The sequence below is a fragment of the Enoplosus armatus genome, chromosome 16, assembly GCF_043641665.1.
Source record: "Enoplosus armatus isolate fEnoArm2 chromosome 16, fEnoArm2.hap1, whole genome shotgun sequence".
Lineage (NCBI taxonomy): Eukaryota > Metazoa > Chordata > Actinopteri > Centrarchiformes > Enoplosidae > Enoplosus > Enoplosus armatus.
Window position 1 is genome coordinate 7910009 of NC_092195.1, and position 18611 is coordinate 7928619.

At 42.2% G+C, this 18611-nt stretch overlaps 1 protein-coding gene across 1 annotated transcript; it reads right to left on the minus strand.

Annotated features, from left to right (window-relative positions):
- Positions 1–763: 763 nt before the first annotated feature.
- Positions 764–17110, minus strand: LOC139298700 (oxysterol-binding protein-related protein 3-like). The gene is made up of 22 exons (XM_070921418.1): positions 17052–17110; positions 11151–11342; positions 10690–10806; positions 9740–9793; positions 9537–9650; positions 9232–9384; positions 9014–9104; positions 8798–8901; positions 8618–8707; positions 8334–8493; positions 8055–8179; positions 7824–7955; positions 7186–7276; positions 6027–6262; positions 5269–5406; positions 4575–4638; positions 4053–4131; positions 3696–3840; positions 2982–3126; positions 2725–2851; positions 1655–1777; positions 764–1530 (listed from the first exon to the last, which is right to left on the minus strand). The coding sequence occupies exons 2-22, from the start codon at positions 11211–11213 to the stop codon at positions 1434–1436; spliced, it is 2448 nt and encodes an 815-aa protein (XP_070777519.1). The 5' UTR covers positions 11214–11342; positions 17052–17110; the 3' UTR covers positions 764–1433.
- Between the last annotated feature and the right edge of the window lie 1501 nt (positions 17111–18611).

An 18611-nucleotide genomic window follows, 5' to 3' on the forward strand; every position in this document is an offset into this window, starting at 1 on the left:
GATGCGATTACAGTAAACAAGTGGAAATTTGAGTAATCCTGACTATTTTGCTATTAATCTGAACAGGCAAGGAGGTAGCAGATGGATGCAAGCTCCATTCAGTTAAAACTAATTCTGAGGGAATTATGGAAACACTGGAACAGTTCAAGCTCGTCCACTTTCCTTCACCTCAACCTCCAGCAGAACCCAGGAGGACCCCAGTATTGCACCCATGGTTCCAAAAAAAAAAAAAGAGGCGGTCAGTCTGGAAAAGAGTCCGCCACTTCCTCGGACTGAGGAAGAAGAACAAGGACAGGCAGGAGAAGGAATCCCTACACCTCAGTGGCTCAGCACTTTCCACCATTAACAGCTGCATGCCAGGCCTCAACCTACTGGCTGGGGTCTTTCTGTGTGGAGCTCAGGTGAATTGCCCCCAATCAATCTTAAAAAAAAGGCAATAAAAATAATTAAATAAAAGTACCGGGTGATAAAAGCGATGATTTTTTTTAATGGTGGTAGCCTTCTGTGTCTTTCATAAATTAAGGTCCCAGTGATTTAAAGTATCCAGGATCGGCTGTCCATAACATTTAGTAGAAAGAAACATGGATATCAGCAAAGAATATAAGCAAAGCAGAGAGCAAGTAGCCAAGTGTCTGCACTGCAAAAAGCAGGAAGCAATAATGTATGTAATGTCAATTGTCAATTGTTAAAGCTTTGAGTGTCCTAAGGGAAACTAAATTGTGGCTTATCCCTTACACATACAAAAACAAAGTGTGACACAGCATAACTTGTCCATCCATTGTACAGTTTATTATCGTCTTTGAACATGGAGTATTATTGCTGTTTTCCTCATTGATAAACATCCACAGTCCTATGACAGTCATGACTGATTATAACAAGGCAGCAAAAAAGGCTGACGTCCATCTTCTATAATTTTAACCTCTGATCCGCCACAGGTTTAAGTAATGACAAGTCCTTGGGTCATGATGCTGACTGGATGGAGGAATACAGTTGATGCAGGTTTTGACCTTTTTCAACAAGTTCACTTCCAACCCTGATCCTTCTCTCTCCAGTGAAGTCCACATATCATCCAAACGAGTCTCTGAATAAAAGTGTTTTTGCATAACTGCTACAGCAGCTGACTGAGTGAGGCACTGCAATAAAAGGCACTTTGGTAAATGCTGAGATGCAACAGGACATAATAATATGATAATGATAAGTTTTGATAATGACAGAAGAAACGCAATAAACAACAGAAACAAAACCAACAGGAGTTCTACAGGCTCTGCTCAGTCCTCAAAGAGGAAGCAGGAAGTCCATATAGGTTTAGGTTACCATGACATGGAGTGATTCATGTTAACCAGGTCAGGACACTTGGATGCTGGTCTCAGTACAGTTTCATTCTTCCCTCTCTATGATAAGTTGTTGTGGAGAGGTTTGGTTAAATCCAGAGGTCACCACAACACAGGGAAGTCTATTTTACTGAAGCCAGGGTCTCTGCGCAGCTCCCAGTACGTGTTGTTGCTCACCCACGTGTCATCGTTAGACTTCCTGTCGACACAACACAAATGAAATCTGTTTTTATGGTTGATATATCTTGAAAATTAACTGGAGTGATAGCGCATAGGCTTATGCATAGGCACGTAGGCACATAAACAAAAAAAGAGCAGCATACTTGAAAAAGCGTGGCTGGTGTGTCATGTTGTTGTCCTGCAGCACTTTCCTCCTCTCCCTCTGGAGCTGCTCTATCCTCTGTTTCTGCTCCTCGGCTCCTTCTATGTTCCCCTCCTCCAACAGCCTGGACAAAGAAGACAAAGAGAGTGAGACAGGAGAAATATGGTCCTACTTGAGTGCCACTGCCATTCATCCCACTGTTTCCCCACACAGACAGGGAAACTTTGGCTTTACCTTCCTCTGGGTACACGTTAGCTCTGGTAGTTACATGCAGCTGACTTTATGTTCCTGTCCCAACATAGCTACTAAATGTTCCTACTTAATACTTCAGTACTTCAGTACTTCAATACTTCGTCGTATTTGAGTGATCCTCAGAGAACTGTTGGCCAGTGTTGCCTGACAAGACCAGTTCAGCCTAAACGTCTGCTCTGGTTTCTGACAGGGAGTCTGCACACTGCTGCAGGACAAAACTGGGCATCAGAGGTAACACACCACCTAATAACATACCACGGTATATAAAATTATAACACAGCTGCTGTATCAGTTTGCTACAGAAGCTGCTAATAGGAATTTTTCATTTTGACTTGCAATAGTGGGAAAAGCATTGGTGTTACTAAAAACATTAACAGCCTCTTTTTGGAACTTTGATACGAGTGTTATTCATCCAACCTAACACATGTAAGAGTTTATTAGTTGAACAAAGGTGTTCAAAATCTGACTAAAATAAAATCTCTACAAGAGAGACTTCATTCCCCTGGACTTAAACTCCCATAGTCCGTTGCCGTGGTTACGCTCATATTTCAGACTTCAGACTATTTACTGCTTCACACCACACGGGCTTCAGCAGACTTTGCCCACAAAATCATGTTTGTAAAAAATGTTTTGGGCCAAATGGTCTGATTTGGCAGCTTCAAATCTATATAGATGACAAGGTCATCTGTATGTGTCATTAGACCAGAATATATGGTTCAACAGTAACAAGCATAATTAGTTTCTGCAAACTATGATGTGGAGGATGTCTGTGGACAGAATAACAGAGTTCAACAGTACAGACAGACAAAGAGTGCCAACCTCTGGTCCGGCCTGAAGCGTGTGTCTGTGGGGGGCAGCAGAGGTCTCAGGGTGGAGTCCAGCTCATTTAACTCCACTGCAAACTGGGTGAAGCCATAGTACTGCTCTTGGTCCACTGGCATGGAGTCTATACACACACACACCAGCAAACACAAAGTAACATCTGTCATGTCATGTCAAGCTCAGTTTTGTCGTTTGATTGAAGTGCCCTGGAGTAAAAACTTAATCGCTGACATTTCCAGGGACCAATCACTCACTTGCTCTCCAGATACAGGTGGCAGAAGGTGGGTCTCCTTGAAAAACGGACTCATGCCATTTTCCAAAAAAGGAGTGTACGGTTTTGCCATTTGAGTCTGTTACCACGCCCTCTATCTCGTTCACTGTCGAGCTCCACGATCTTGCCTATTCAAATTATTTTAAAAAGAGGTAAATTGTATGAGTTAGATGAAGAAATATATCACACAAAATGAGAACAGACATCCTAAGTATCACCTTTAACACGCATGCAAGAAATACTGTATGATCTATGACAGTGTTTAAAAGGATTGGATTCATGCGGCCTTATTTTCCATGTTCATGTTCCTAATTCTGTTCCTATCTTTGTCCAGAAGATGGTGCTGTTTGCCTTGATAGTGTTGATCGTACAGCACACTGAAGTGAGCATGTTTATTTGAGTAGGCGGCACTGCATGGAAGAAAACTGCAGTAATCTTTTCACAAAGGAACAAATGTTAAGAATCTGTTCAGAGGATGACAAAGCTTAAATCAGGTGATAAAAGCCAGGCAACTGTGATGATTACAAAAGTCTGACAGAGGTTCATGTTACAAACCTATACAATACTAACAAGAAAGAAACAAGAGTTTGTTATGTGCAATTAGGTACAGTTCATCACTACAATAGCAGTATGCAAGAATCCTCGGGAAGTTGCAAGTCACATCCCACAGGAACTGAAGAGCTGTTCCTGTCCTAACCTTGACAAATGTGACTTTACACTGGCAGGCGTCACTGTTGGTATTTTTAATAGCCATCTCTCCATAGTGTTCGATCCAGCGCTGGCCACTCAGGATGTTATGGATGCAGGACGTCACTTTGTTCCATTCGTAGTGGTCCCCGAACCTGGAGAAATCACACACATGCTATATTTCAGATGTCAGAAAAATGCATGTTGTTTCACTCCTAGTATATAGGGGTATAGTATTAGTATATAGCTTATACTGTGCACAATGACGTGGACACTCGTGGACGTGGACATTAAACATATAAGAGTGTAAACACCCATGCACATGCAAACACACACCCACACACAATAAGTAAAAGTAAAGACTCACGCGGGTAGTGTGACATGGGTGGTTCCCATGGGAACGATTTCCATGGATTTGCCCCAGAATTTATTTTTCCATCGGACATCTAAAAAAAAAAGATCACAAAATGAAAATTGCTACATTATCTTAATTTAAATCTGGTCTCTTCAGTAAACAAGTGTAATTTTATAAACCAGCTTCTTTATTCATGTGCACAGAGAGAAATGCAAACAAGTCTACAGTTAGTTTGACTATCAATGGCTGTGTTTACAAATGACCGTCAGATTTGTATAAACTGCACAGTGATTTGTAATAATATCTAGAAGTCAAGCACTGAATTATGCAATGGAAAGTTACAGAGTGATCACCAAGGCCACATGAGGTCAAATGAAGTTACTCAATATTCCACAACACCATTTTCACCTAAAATATAACCTACAGAAAGTCACTCAGGAATAAAGGTGTGGCGGCAGTGACGCAATCTGCAAACAAACCCAGACAAAGAGAGAAAATGGGACATTTATTCGGAACATGCTCTCTCCTGCTCACCTTGCCAAAAGGAAAAGTTCCTTGAATCAGAGTGACATGCTGACACAGGTGGGTGATGACTCACCTGGGAAATGGAGAGAAGAGATACAAGATGAGATAAAGGCACTTTATCAAAAGCTTTACCACAGTAGACACTGTAGCTCAGGACGTTGTATCATGAATCAGTCAAAGACAAAAGGTGGGGTAGGTAATACCTACATTTATTTTGAGAGATCAGTATAATAACTGTAAACTAACAAGACCACCACAGAGAAGAATGGCAGGTCAGTGCACGACTTCTCTGCTTTACATTGTTGGCTGTTAGATTGGATTTTGTGTGTCAAGTCTTTAAAGTGAATTGCTTTAAAGCATAGAGCAGGAAGAGGGCGCTGTTCTTCCAGTGCACAAGGTCTTCATTGATACCTCTGACATGAGACAACTTCACCAAGGTGCGACAGTTAATTTGACAAATACATATCCATGCTTAAAAGTACTAAATATAGCACATTTAACTTAATAACTAAATTACATAGAGACGCAATGTGCAACACCTATAATTTGCAAGAAAATCAGTCAGTCTCAAACATGATCGCTTTATATTACATTCAAAATGCTGTATATTTTTGGGGTTTAAAGAAGTCAACTGAAAAGTAGCCTATCCTGTGAATTCCCATGCAGTGAATCACGTGTGTGCTGTAAACCATGTGACCTCTACCTGTTCAGCTATGAATCGGAAGCTTTTATCCGGCCGGTCACACTCGTACGTCTCTCCCAGGACAGGGTTAAAGGGTTTACTTCCTGCTCGATGGTAAGTGGATGCGTATGCTGATATCGCAAATGTAGCAACATACACCTGCAAAGGAAATCAAGAGAGGGTGAACTCCATTTGTTACATGTGTGTACTTTGGCATGTTTGTCTACATGAGGTGGTGAGCATGACTGTGTGTCCCCACAATAGTAAACACAGTGTGTGTTCATACATGACACCTTTTTTAGTTGCAGGTAAATGTGTGTTTGTGTACAAGTAAGTATAATTATTACTGGATGCAGTATTAGAGGTATGAGACTGATGGCACGAGACTTTTGTGTCTTTGTAACTACTCTGGGTCTATTTGACTATACAAAAATGAAATATTAATAAATATATAATAAAGCTTCTAACAGCTTTATTATATATTTATATAATATCAGAGTAGCATTTCCAAGTGCTGAGCTCAAAACACATTTCCTATCTATACTTTGCTACAGCTACGTTGATGCTCATCTTTTCATCTGTTCATCTCTGTGCACGTTAGTTAAGATATGCACATCAGAAACATTAATAAATAAATTCACTTACTATTAGCATGTAACTTCCAATTGTCTTTTTTGTATTATGTTCATGTGAGACTATTTTGTGCATGTGTGTAAGTGTATCTAGCTCTTGCAGGTTTGTATATGCAATATTATCAAGTGTATTTTCTTTCCTCTCACCATGCGCTGGAAAGGGTCATGGGTCTGGTTAGCGGTGTCCAGCAGCTCACTGTACTCCAGCTCCTCACACAGCTTCTGCAGGGTGTTGACTGGCTCATTGAGCTGTACTGGCATGGCCACCTTGGACAGGTCCTTACCGATGTTGTTCCTCAGGATGTTCCACAGACTCACGCTGCTGGTGGGGCTGGGAGAGGGCAGCGTGGAGCGCCGACGAGCCAGGGTCACCACGCTGCTAACTACACGGGAGTAATGTGGAGAGAAGAGCGGTGAGACAGGAAGGTATTTTAAAGAATAGTGACAAGTGAGACAGAGCATATGTCAGAGAGGTGGTTGCTGATTTGATGGAAATGAGGATATGTTGTAGTTTCAGAGGTGAAGCATTGAAACTTGTTCCACCCAGTTTAAACAAGCTGCAGCAGACCTGTTTGTGGAGCATTGTGGTCCCATCATCGTCTAAATGCTGTTTGAGAGACTTTTCCTGACAGCAAATAAGGGAATTCTAGGAGAAACTGTGAAACTGTTTGACTGAATGTGTGTTTTTTGGATATTTTTGGAATGAAAATGGTCCAATTTAAGTATACAATATACAAATAAACAAAGTTGTTGGCTTTTTAATCAGCTTCAATCTAAAAAATATTCATCATACTGGCATAAGCCTTCAAAAACCCATTTCACACATAGTCTGAAAAATCTAGATTTGGACAAATACTGAGGGGATTAAACAACCAATAGCTTGACATTTCCATTTAACTTTCTCTGCACAAGCTCTGATCATTCCAGCTGATTGCAATTTGTCTGTTTTGCGCTACCTGGTATGGTTTATGCAGCGAAAATATAAAACTAACACCATCTGCAGCAGTGAATTAATGATGCCTATACACAGATGCTTTGTCAAATACTGTAAACACGTCTGGAAGTTGGCCGTTTTCATGTTCAACCCATTCTCAAAGCAAGTAAGTAATTTCTAAGATTGCAGACATTTATCATTTACTTGATGCTGACATTCTGAAAAACACACAAAAGCACACGGAGGCTTAGTCACAGTCAAGTCCTGCCTCTCGTTTGACAGAATAAGGTCTCTTTTCTCTCTGTTGAGGGAGTTGATATGTCCTCACACATACATATACACAGACGCACAACTTGTTACTGTATCATGTACCAGAGTTGTGTCTCTCGCTGCCTCCCTCGCTGTAGGTATCCATGGAGACACTGTCACTGACATCACTGATGTACGAGTCATCGTCAGACACCTGGAGACAGAAAATCAATGGTGAAAGGTCAACGAGCGACCAGAACAGCAGAATCAAAAGGACAAAAACACACCAACCCAAAAGTCTTCAGTCATCAGAACAGAAAATTAAAAATGCACTCAGTGTATTTGTGTTTGTTGTGACTTGCAGGTATTAGTTTTGTTAAGACTGGCTGTGTTGGGGCCACACCCAATTCTAGGAGTAATAAGACAGATTACTTTTCCTGCACAGCTAACCCTTTATTAGACTTGACTTTGAGTTGACTGATTACTATAGTGTTGAAACAAATAGTCAATCAATTGATTACCATCAACAGTATTGTTTTAACGTTACTGTTAGTCATTTATAAAGCAAAAATTAATGAAATATCTTTGGGTTTTGGACTGTCATTCGGACAAAACTAGTAATTTGCAGACGTGACCTTTTACTCTGGGAAACTGTGATATACATTTATATTAGACAAAACAATTAGTCCATTAACAGACGAATGCATTTGACTTTACACGAAGAGATGAGGATGCGGATAAGGTAGCAGATAGCGTCTCACCTCATTCTCAGAGGAGGAAGAGGAGAGGAGGTACTCCTGAGCATCAAAAAACTCTGACATCGACTCTGGGATCGATGCTTTGCTCTCATTGGATGCCTGGTGGACCAAGGAGTGGGAGCCACCTGGACATTCCTGATGATAAGAAGAAGTCAGTTGAGTGAAAGTGGACCTGTGGTGATAGGGTGGTGGAATCATGCAGAACCATGGTTTCTGAGTCACATAGATACTCACTGAGGCATAGGTGGTCTTCAAGCCCATGACCTGCGCTGGTTGTGGGGCCTGCATGTCGATGGTGTGCCTCACTCTGTCTCTTTCGGTTACCAAGGAACTAAAAGCTGATTTCAGTGTGGCGTGGACTGGAGAGAAGCAAATGCCAAAACAGAAAAAAAGAGGGAGACAACAGGTACAGAGTTGTCATGGAAACTATCTTACCATATAGAAGCAAAAAAACATCTTTTTCTATCTACAGTAAATGCATCCCCTGAAGCAGACACTCAGGCAGGGACTCACTGTTGTTGGCCAGCCTGCAGAAGTCCTCCTGTAGACGGGACACGTCTGTAGGCGAGTCTGGGGATTCGGGACAGGCCTCCTGGGTGTTTGACTCAGTGGTGGAGAGATTGGGGTTGGAGGCGTGTAGACGAGGGGATTGGGAGGAGATACAGCTTGGGACCTGGAGGACAAAAACAGAGAAACATGCTTTAAGCCATTGTTTTCCTGTCATTCCCACTGTTGAACGATTGCAAACTAATTTTTAAAATAATTATCAGCAGAAAAAAGACAAGCTGCACATGTACCTGTAGTGTGGCTTTAGTTTCTTTGCCGTTGTTTTTGGATCGCCATCTCCTTGGCCTCTTCTCTTTTTTGGGGATGTCATAAGTAGACGCCTGTGGCATTTTCATTGAATATTACTGCAAGTAGCTTTAATACAATACATTTTGCATCGTGGCTAATTTAATCGGTGTTCCTGTGCTTACTTGTAGTGCACTAATGGCTGGGGCTGAGTATGTGCGGTGGAGGACTTCCATGCTCTTCAGCAGCAGGTTGAGTTCAAGCAGGTATGATTCACATTCCTCCAAGTCTGAGTGGAAGAGATTATTATTAGATGAAAGGTGCAGTGACAAGGCAGGGCGACAAAGACGCCAGGAGACAATTAGTAAGCAGAGAGAGAAATAGACAAAACAACAACCAACCTTTACAGCACTTGTCCATGTCCTCCGAGGAATGGAGCCAAGAACTGAACTTGACCTGGTGGACTGACGCCTGCTTAGTGAGGGTAGCCCTCTGTTTTAGAGACAGAGCGACAGATGAGGGAGGATGAGGCATATGCAACCTCACTGCGTCAAATTTAAAGGGCACAACAAAGATCCAAGGAAAGTGTTTCCTATGAACAAGCACTGGAACAACTTACTTTTCTAAGGGAGTCATTGAGGGAGGGGGAGGACGAGGCGCGGGGGTGGAAGAGGTGCCTCTCATGGGGATACATGGCAATCTCATTCTGCCGAAACACGCGGTGATGACGCAGCTTCGACACCCACTCCTCAAACAGCTCGGGAGACTTCACCTGGGTGGCATAAAGTCAAGTTAGGGGCAGGGAATTGGAGAAAGCTGCTGCGAGTGTCTTTGTACCAAACAGAAAGCATGTAGGTGTTGATGCATCTGACTCATGTTGAATTCAACAAAACTGAGATTGTTAATGCATGTGTCAGGAATTACCTTTAAGTGATAGATGTTATCCTCCGTGTCCAGGTCGATGCACATGGCTTTCTTCTTGATTGACATGACAGAGAGGCCAACATCAATGCAGCCATGAAGCTTCCCCTTCTTCAGCTGTGAGCAAAAACACTTTGTTAGCATGTGTCTGTGTGTGTCTACATGCAACAATGAGAGACAGATGGCGCCCTTGAGGTAATACCTACATCAGGTCCACGCTTTGAATACTTCAAGATGCCTTTCTCCAGCACAAAGTATCTCTAAGTGGGAAGAAATCAGACTCAATCAATATTAATTCACAAGAATTACTCTGTTTTTAGTTCTCGCCACCCTTGAGTAATAGGTTCATTGCACTCTTTGGTCACACAACAGTTTAACACACAATAAAAAAAGGTATGCATACAATAACACAGCTTTCCCTTGACCCTGCCATTCACATTACACAACAGCAGCAGTGAAACAAGTGATCAGCAGTATGGAACAGCTTACGAGCACACCTTGCTCACTTAAGCTTTACAATAAAAAAAGAATACAATGATAAAGCACTTTGACTGTACTTGAATGCCTATCAAAGTGGCAATTTAATCATGTTGCAAGGCAGAACTTTCCAGGTATGCACGAGCACACTCACAGGGAGAAGAGGGGGAGGAAGATGAGTCAGGGTTACAGTGTAATCAGCTGGGAATACAAAGAATGGAAAGAAGGAAACAGAGAGGATATTATGGTGAAGAGGAGGAAATGTGGAAATAGCTTGAGGTATTAAAAGACAGCAGGTCAGAACTCTAGTTAGACTTTTAGGGAAGTCTAAAAGCCTTGCTGGTTCTATCCTGGTATCATCAGGAAAGAAATTACAACTAACACTATTGCTCTTGAAATGCATAACTGCAGTATGTCTTTACCTAAATGGATATTAGGCCTTTTAGAATGAATACAGTGCAGAATATTATGATCACAAATGCAAATAAAGCCTTTACAACCTGAAAATATGAGCAAACCCCTGTGGCTCGCTATCTGACAGCCCTCGTATCAAAAGCAATCGAGTTCAGAGTGAAAATAGGTCTTTGGGTCAAGAAAAGGCAGCAGCAGTGTTCTATAATAAGAAGTGTTACAATGCTGTTGCTGTCTGGGGCTTTAAAAGGGCTGGCAAGGTGCTCACCTTATGCCACCCCTTCATGGGCCACTTCCTCCTCTTGAGCAGGAAGCCCTCCTGTCTGTCAGGCTCCTGCATGCTGGCAGGAACCCCCCTGAGCCCCTCCACAATCTCCCAGCTGTCCTGGAGGGACACACAGGAGCAATACTGCATGAGTTAGACGGACAAGTGAATTTCTTTCCTTTGAAGGTATAACATGTCTAACATGTAAACAGTACACACATCGTCGTCATCACAGGTACCTTTTAAGCGCAATACTGTTCTGACTACAATACTGGTTATTGTAACAACAGTGTTATTGTGCTTACAGCACTTTTCAGGGTTAGGGTTAGTTTAAATAGTGTAATTTTCTAAAGCACTGTTTGCTCATGGAGAACAACCCTTACTAATGGAATCAATTTTAACTGTTTGATCTAGACAAGTACGCACACGCATGCGCACACACACACACACACACACACACACACCTGGTTACTGTCATGCTTGGAGGAGCCGCTGCTGTCACTGTGAGTGGGCGACGTCGACGTCATCTTTTTGCGACTTGACTGCTTTCTGCCCACCGTTGTCTTGTTTCTGTGGAAACCGCAGCAACAGAGATCACAGCAGAGCGGCCAGGAGCATCACTCTGACCTTTGAAGGCCACGCCACAACAGTCAGCACTGCGGAGAAAGGTTGAAACGAACGGATGTCAGAGCAGCACAAAGGTTGCGCTTAGTAGCAGTGCGCAGGACCAGACAGATAAAAACAGGAGAGGAATCACTTACTCACTGTGTGTCTGTAACTGTGAACAGCCTAATTGAGGATATGAAATCCCCTAAGTCCAAAGTAGCTTTGTTTTAAAGGAAGCTAGACACTAATATCCAGAAAGAAAAGACACAAGAGGCCAATAAGCCTTTAATATGAGCTCAGACACACACACACACACAGTTCAGAGTTCAACTTGCACCATGTGAATTCAGATGTGTTCTGACTGATGGCTTTGTGTGGATTGTTGTGATAAATTTGAGCCAAGTACACACATAAACTCAAATAAATGTTTCAAAGTCAGCATTTATGATGATGGTCCACCTGTAAACAAGCACGTGAGCTGCGGGAAAACGGAAATATATCATATATATATATCATATAATATGAAGACCATTATACAAACAAGATAATAAATTAAAAGTCATGACTCCAGAGGCATACCACGTAGACATTCCACTAAAAAGGATAACAAAAATAAGCCCATAATCAGAAGGTTCAGTAATCTAGGCAGGTACAGGTGTTTTATAGTCACATGTTCCTTATATCTTGAAATCATATATATGTGCAAAACATTTAGTGCTCACTCCATCTGCATACTGCAAAACTGAGAACTGGATCCTCGCTGCTTCACCACTGGCTGCTTTCAGCTCTTAACTTCCTCCGCTTCCCCAGCCTCTTCTTCCTTTAAATTTTGATATTTTCTTTCAAACATTACATTATCAGAGAGACACTGCTAAACTAGAATTGTCTTATTTTTGTAGTCAATTGTTAGAGGTTAGTTAAATAGTCAAAATTCTGCTATGATTCCAAACAAACTGCAACAAAAACTAACAAAATGAGTTTGTTTTGCTTTACACATTTGAAGAGTTTTGCGTCTCTAAATAATTACAGAGATGTACTATACATGTTTATGGTTGTATGAGGTGAACAGGGAACACCACATTCCCACTGTGATGTAACATTCATTCCTCTCCTTGCCACAAATGACATGCCCCAACCTGGCTGTGTATGTTATACCTCTATGCAAGTTTTAATGCCACTCCCTTTGTACGCTGATACTGTCAAAGAGTAAACTCGGGTGTGTTTGCGTGGACGTGTACTGTACATGTCTGGTGGATTAGCACAGTGAGGGGAAAGCCTGTGTGCTTTGTGTGCGCTCGCTCACATGCAAATTTGGAGAAACTCTTGGATTTTAAGTGCGCTGCTAACTACATCCTCTGCAAACAGTCTGGTGGTTTGAGTGTGTGCTTGTGTATTCTGTAGTTCCCCAAGGCCTCGCTTACAGTCAGCACCATGCCCAGGACATGAGTCATCAACAGGAAAGAATGTGCTCCGTGCTTCGATACCCCCGACACACCATAACACACAACTAGCTACAGTCAACACTCGGCTAAAAGCAGACTGAAACATGGGGACGTCTCACTTACTTCACAGGTCTGGAGCACAGACTAAAAGGACAGACAACATGTAGGCTTCAAATAATAAAGTTGGGGAGCTCGAATTAGCTCATCAAGCTGTTGTGTTCACACTTTTCAGGCTGTGACATGCCTGGCGTCTTTAGCTGCAAGCTTTATGGATATAAATCAAGTTCAAGAATTTATTTATTTACATCTGTGTAAATACATCTGTATGTGGTTTAGACTTTAAACAACAAAAGTGCATGCAACCATAAAACATTATGTATTGGCATGCAGTGTAGGAGCTCAGGGCCTCAACGGTAAATTTCCAGCTCTGACTGAATTCTTCGCATGATACAATCACGATTGTAAACACAATAGGTGGTGAGTAAAGGCAGAAGCATCAAGCACCACTTTACATAACACACTCAGCCCTGCCTTCCATTCCTCAGCCTTTTCCCTTTCACACAACTCAGCGGCAAAGTTTGCAACAAAACACTTCCTTTGAGCAAAAACCTCAAAAATTGCCACAGAATCTCTGCACAGATTTTGCATAGTGAAGTGTCACGATGTCACTACCTCGTGACACTTCCTCACTTTACTCGCTTAAAAGCTTGAGCCACAGCTGTGTATTAGTCTAGAATACTATCTGCCTTGGACGAACTGTGAAATCTGTAAATGAAGCTGTGAGATGTCAGTCCCCAAACATCCCACAGAGTGCCCTACTTACCTCGACTGAGTGATTACTGTAGTATTGTACACCACTGAGCCTCCTGCACTGTAAGACTAGAAGTCAGACCTTCAGTCTTACGTAATGGCAGTCAATCATTAATGGCACAACACCTTGTAAATGATCTCTTAAGATGGAAAGGGGTCACTGTCGCCGCAAGGGCCAATGCCACAGAGTCACAAGGCCCAGATGAAGGGAATAAGAGGTATAAAGGTGAAGGAGGTGACTACTTTGTGTGTTTTTCTTTCTATTTTAACATGTGTCAGCATTCAAGAGATCAGCTGATGGGAGGGAGGAAGAGATAAAGCAGATGTAGTGTGTCTGCATGGGAGACCAAAAGGTGACATTTTGTATAAGTATATACACTCATGCATAGTAAACGAATCTAATTTTCTTTCCCTCTAGCATTTTCTCTTTCACTGCACTGAAGGAAAAAGTACCAACAATTACCTTACAATAAGAACTGGTATTTCCCCTAAACGTCATGTTTTAAGGACTTCAAACCAGTTTCTAGAGTGAGCACCGACCTGCTTAATGTCAGGAGACAAAAGCAGAGATGTGAGAAGTGCTTAGCCTCCTAAAATGGCCACCACACTAACCCCTGATGTTCTCTCAAAGCTTTCACATGTCAGACTTTGTGCGCAGGCAGGAAATCACTTTTTCAAATCAAATTTTCAGGAATGCTGCTTTTAAAGGGCATCATTCAGCTAGAACTCAAACAACAATAATTCAACAGGTCATTAAGGCCACATCCTTTTAGAGTTGAGCATGGCTACAGGCTCCACATATTGTGCATTTACAGAAAGCCCTGCGGCTTTCATTAAGGAAAGCCTCGTCTGTTGTTCACCAGTTTCCATGACAGGATCTCAAGACAACGAGGCTGAAGCCTGAGGAATTGTCAGGCTGGAGTTTCCAGTCCTGGCATGACAAACACACAGACATTGACTTAGCAGCCAGTCCATCTGCTTTCTGCCTATACACATTCTTGCAACAGCAGGACTGCCATAAACCCAACAGTCCACATAGTTGTATATACTGCCCATTACTGGCTGACTGAGATGGCAAAAAGGTCCTCGCAGATGGCCCATCTGTGACTCTACCTCCAGTGAAGCATCAGAATCTTCCGGTAAAGCTTCTTCACAGAATTATAGAGTTAAAGCTGTGCATGATCCGCTGATTATCAAAACGAGAGCATAAGATGCTTTAAAATAGACTCACATCTGGCTACTTGATACATCAACACCCAAATTTCATAGCAAACTAGAGAAACGGATGTGTGGCAGCATATGGTTTTGGATTGGTTGGTGGCAGTAGCACTTAGCTTTAACCTCTGACATGATGTCTGAGTGTTTGTAACAATATTTTTCATCTGAAAGTAATACAGCGCCTGTGTTTTCTGTATGCAGGCAGAGGAAAACTAATGTGGGCATCAGCAAGCGATCAAAGAGGTAAAAAGCAGCCCCAATATGCCATTCAGCAGTCAGTCATTTTCATGTGCACTCAAACAGAGACAGTAAGAGAACAAGCGTGAGGACCAGCATGCCCATAGATTCTTGACCGATGTATTTTTGAAAAGCCACATCACAAAAGATGTCTTTCTGTCTCTTTCTCACTGAGACAAGGGACTCTTTGTGTTACTGCTCAATCAGAGGTTGCTATGGATACAAAAAAAACCAAGCCAAGGCAAGAATATGTTCAGTTTGTTTGTTCTATATGGGAAATCTTAGTGCATAAAACATGGGGCTATTTATAGAACCTGTGCTGTAAACCGCAGAAACATGATTTCACATGAGTGTCGGTGCCGGCCAGCCGGCTTGGCTGGAAGTAGGGCACACCATCCCATAACCTTATAAAACCACAAGAGATCACAGGCGGGCTATTCTCAGAGTGGCCACTTGGTGTATTAGTCAAGGCAGGAGTGCTCTGTATTTACCAGCTTTTAAGTGGGTGTTGTGTAAAGGAGAGAGTGACACAGAGATAACTCAGTGAGTCACATCAGCCACGCTGGATTTTTACGTCCAGAAATGTTGCAGCGGGGATAAACATTTTGGGTGAGCTGTAATCAGCTGACTGATGGACTTCATTGATTCCTGTGGCGCAATCCTCTGTTGGGCTTGAGATCATGAGAGTTCAGGGCGACCAGCCTGGAACAGCGCCAGCTGAAGTCGGTAGGGATTCGGTCTCAGTGTCTTGTTCAAGGGCACTCCAACAAGGCAGATTACATGCCAACACATGGATTTGAACCCAGGTTGTTGCAGCCTCTTAGTCCTACTATTCTGCCTGGGGCTGCAACTGATGATTATTGACTAATGATCCATTATTTTCTCGATTAATTGATCATTTTGTCTATAAAATGTCCCAGAAATGCCCAGAGCAATCTGTGTCATCTCCAACAGTCCACAAGCATATCTCTGGCTTTTTTAGTTTAAAATGATGTACAACAGTGAATAGCAGCAAATCCTGACATTGAGGAAGCTGGAACTAAGGAGGATTTTTGGTATTTTTGCTTAAAAGTACTTCCACAATTATCAGTCGATTATCAAAATAGTTGCATATATATTCTGACCTTAGCCTCACTCAGTTTAGATATGTTAACAACTGCAGTTTTGTTTACACCAGCTTGAGTGCAGGGCTGGCAATGCGTGTCCGCAGGCAATCTGTGAATGGCACAGTGATAGTGATTCCATCACCACTCATGCATAAAATGATCCTGTCTGGTCTAAGAGGTGACAAGGCCAAGTATTGATTTACAGTATAATGAACACAAAGTCGCTCAAGCGCCACAAAAGCCTGGAGAGAAAGCGCTGAACGGCTGATGATCAGTTTCATGAATTAAATGGTGTGTAGGGATGCAACCAACCATTATTTTTAGTAATACAGTCTTACAATATCTTAAATACAAAACCCTGCCATACTGTAACTTAACAGACAGCAACTTTGAATGAATGTCTCCCATCAAATCAGACGAGACTACATCCTCACTATTTAATATAAACACACTGAATAAATAAAAGAATAACAGTCTGCTTATGGTGAGGATTATGTCAGCAGAAACCTATGCGGATTGGCTAAATTAAATTCATTACTGGGGACAAACTCCGCGGGGAGAAACCACAGGTGTCCCGTTTACACTCGCAGCCCTGCTCAGTTCCCGTTGCCAACAGCCAACACAGCAATTCAAACTTGTCAGCGCAGACAAAATGTCCAATATATCCCATGTGGTCGTAAACCCTGCCCTCACACAGCCTCGATCACATCAAACTAGCTAGATGCAGGCTTTCACGCACCGACTCGGCACCAAATGTCACGAGGAAGACCATTAATAATTCTATCGAAAGCGATATTTCACTTCAGCGCAGAAAACGGTCAGCTACAAGCACGACAGGAGCGCTGTCAACTCTGCCGCTTCATTCAAACGGAAGCTAGAAAACAACAGCACAAACACAGACATAATTTCCCACGAGTTGTGAGTATTAATGAAAGGAAATGCTTACGGTTCTGTGGCGACAGCTACACCATCCTATCCTAACAGTAGAGAGATACAGTACCTGGCTTTGGGCTACTGCTCCTCGCTTCAATGCCCGAGCTTCGTGGAGGAGGAGGGGCTTGCTTGGTAGGCAGGAGTGACCGACGCCCTACTGAGCCAATCGCAACCGAGGACACAAGAGAGGGGCGGGAAACAGGGGCTGGGCGGAAACGTTTTTTGAACGGACCATGGAGTGACGTAGGCAAAACATGTCAAAGACAGGAAAATACAATCAAGGTGAGTGTTCAGCGTCAGACAATGGAGTGTCAGGTGAGCTCCAGCTGTTAAAATGACGTAAAGGCACGTCAATACATGTGCTGCTGTGTGTTAATGCATCATTGAGTGTTTCTGTTTTTTTACTCTCACTCTGATGTTTGGTTTCAGTAAAGGTGACATTTATTTTCACATCACTTAGGCTACAAGCTTGTTAGCTTCTACATTAATTCTGCCTTGTAGTCAAAGCTAACTATATGCTGCTTGATTTCTAAACTGAAGTCACAACCACCAAAAACAACAAAGCCATTTTTATCTAAATCTCTGACCTCAACACTTAATGTGTACTACATAGCCTATAAATAACTAATTAGGCGGCCTCAGGGACCAGATAAAGTCGTACTCCATCATGTAACAATCTTCCAGCCCTAGAAATAGGCCTGCAACTAACAATTATTTTCATTATTGAGTAATGTGCCGATCATTTTATTGATTCATCGTTAAAAAGTGAAAAATGCCCTAAAGCCCAAGTGATGTCATTAAATTGCTCTTTTGGTCTGAGCAACTCTCCAAAACCTAAAGATATTGAGTTTATTGTTATTAGAGATAAAGAAAAGCTGCTAATTGTTAGCTGGAACTAAGGGAAATTTGGTATCATTGCTTGAAAAATGACTGAAACGATTAATCAATTATCAAAATAATTTTTCTGTCAATCAACTAATTGGTTAATAAACAAATTGTTTCGCCTCTACTATGAATTCCTTCAATACTATTACCTGTTGTGGATTGTAGGAAACAGTTTGCTCATAAATAAAAGCCGGTAGGTGTGGAGAGGCAGTATGTCTCAATAATCCGTCTGGTCAAGTGACAGATTGTTTGGTGCTTTGCTTCAGACATTCTGGTTGCAAAAGATGGCTTTTCCCACAAGTGCTGACTGTTTGCTGTAACCATGAGTAAGTGAGAAAAGTTGTGTGATTGCAGCCAGACGGAATTAGTGAGTGGGTGAATCGTGTTTCTACTTAATGTCCGTCTTTCTCTGATTAAGCCATGCTCTTCACATGCCGTCTTCAGAGAAAGCTGTCCTTTTGTCCTATTGTCCTTGTAGCTCTCTGAACCACCTTCATGCCTTGGATTTGTTTACCCAACAAAGCAAATTTCCTCTTTTGCATGGGCATGAGGCTTTCACTTCCTGCCTAGGCTTATTTCTATGGCAACAGAGAGAAGGGAAAACATAAAATAGGGGGAAAAATGTCTTTGAAAGGGAGAGTTAGAGCTGGGTGTGTCCTGAAACTTAGAACCGACAAAACTAATGGCA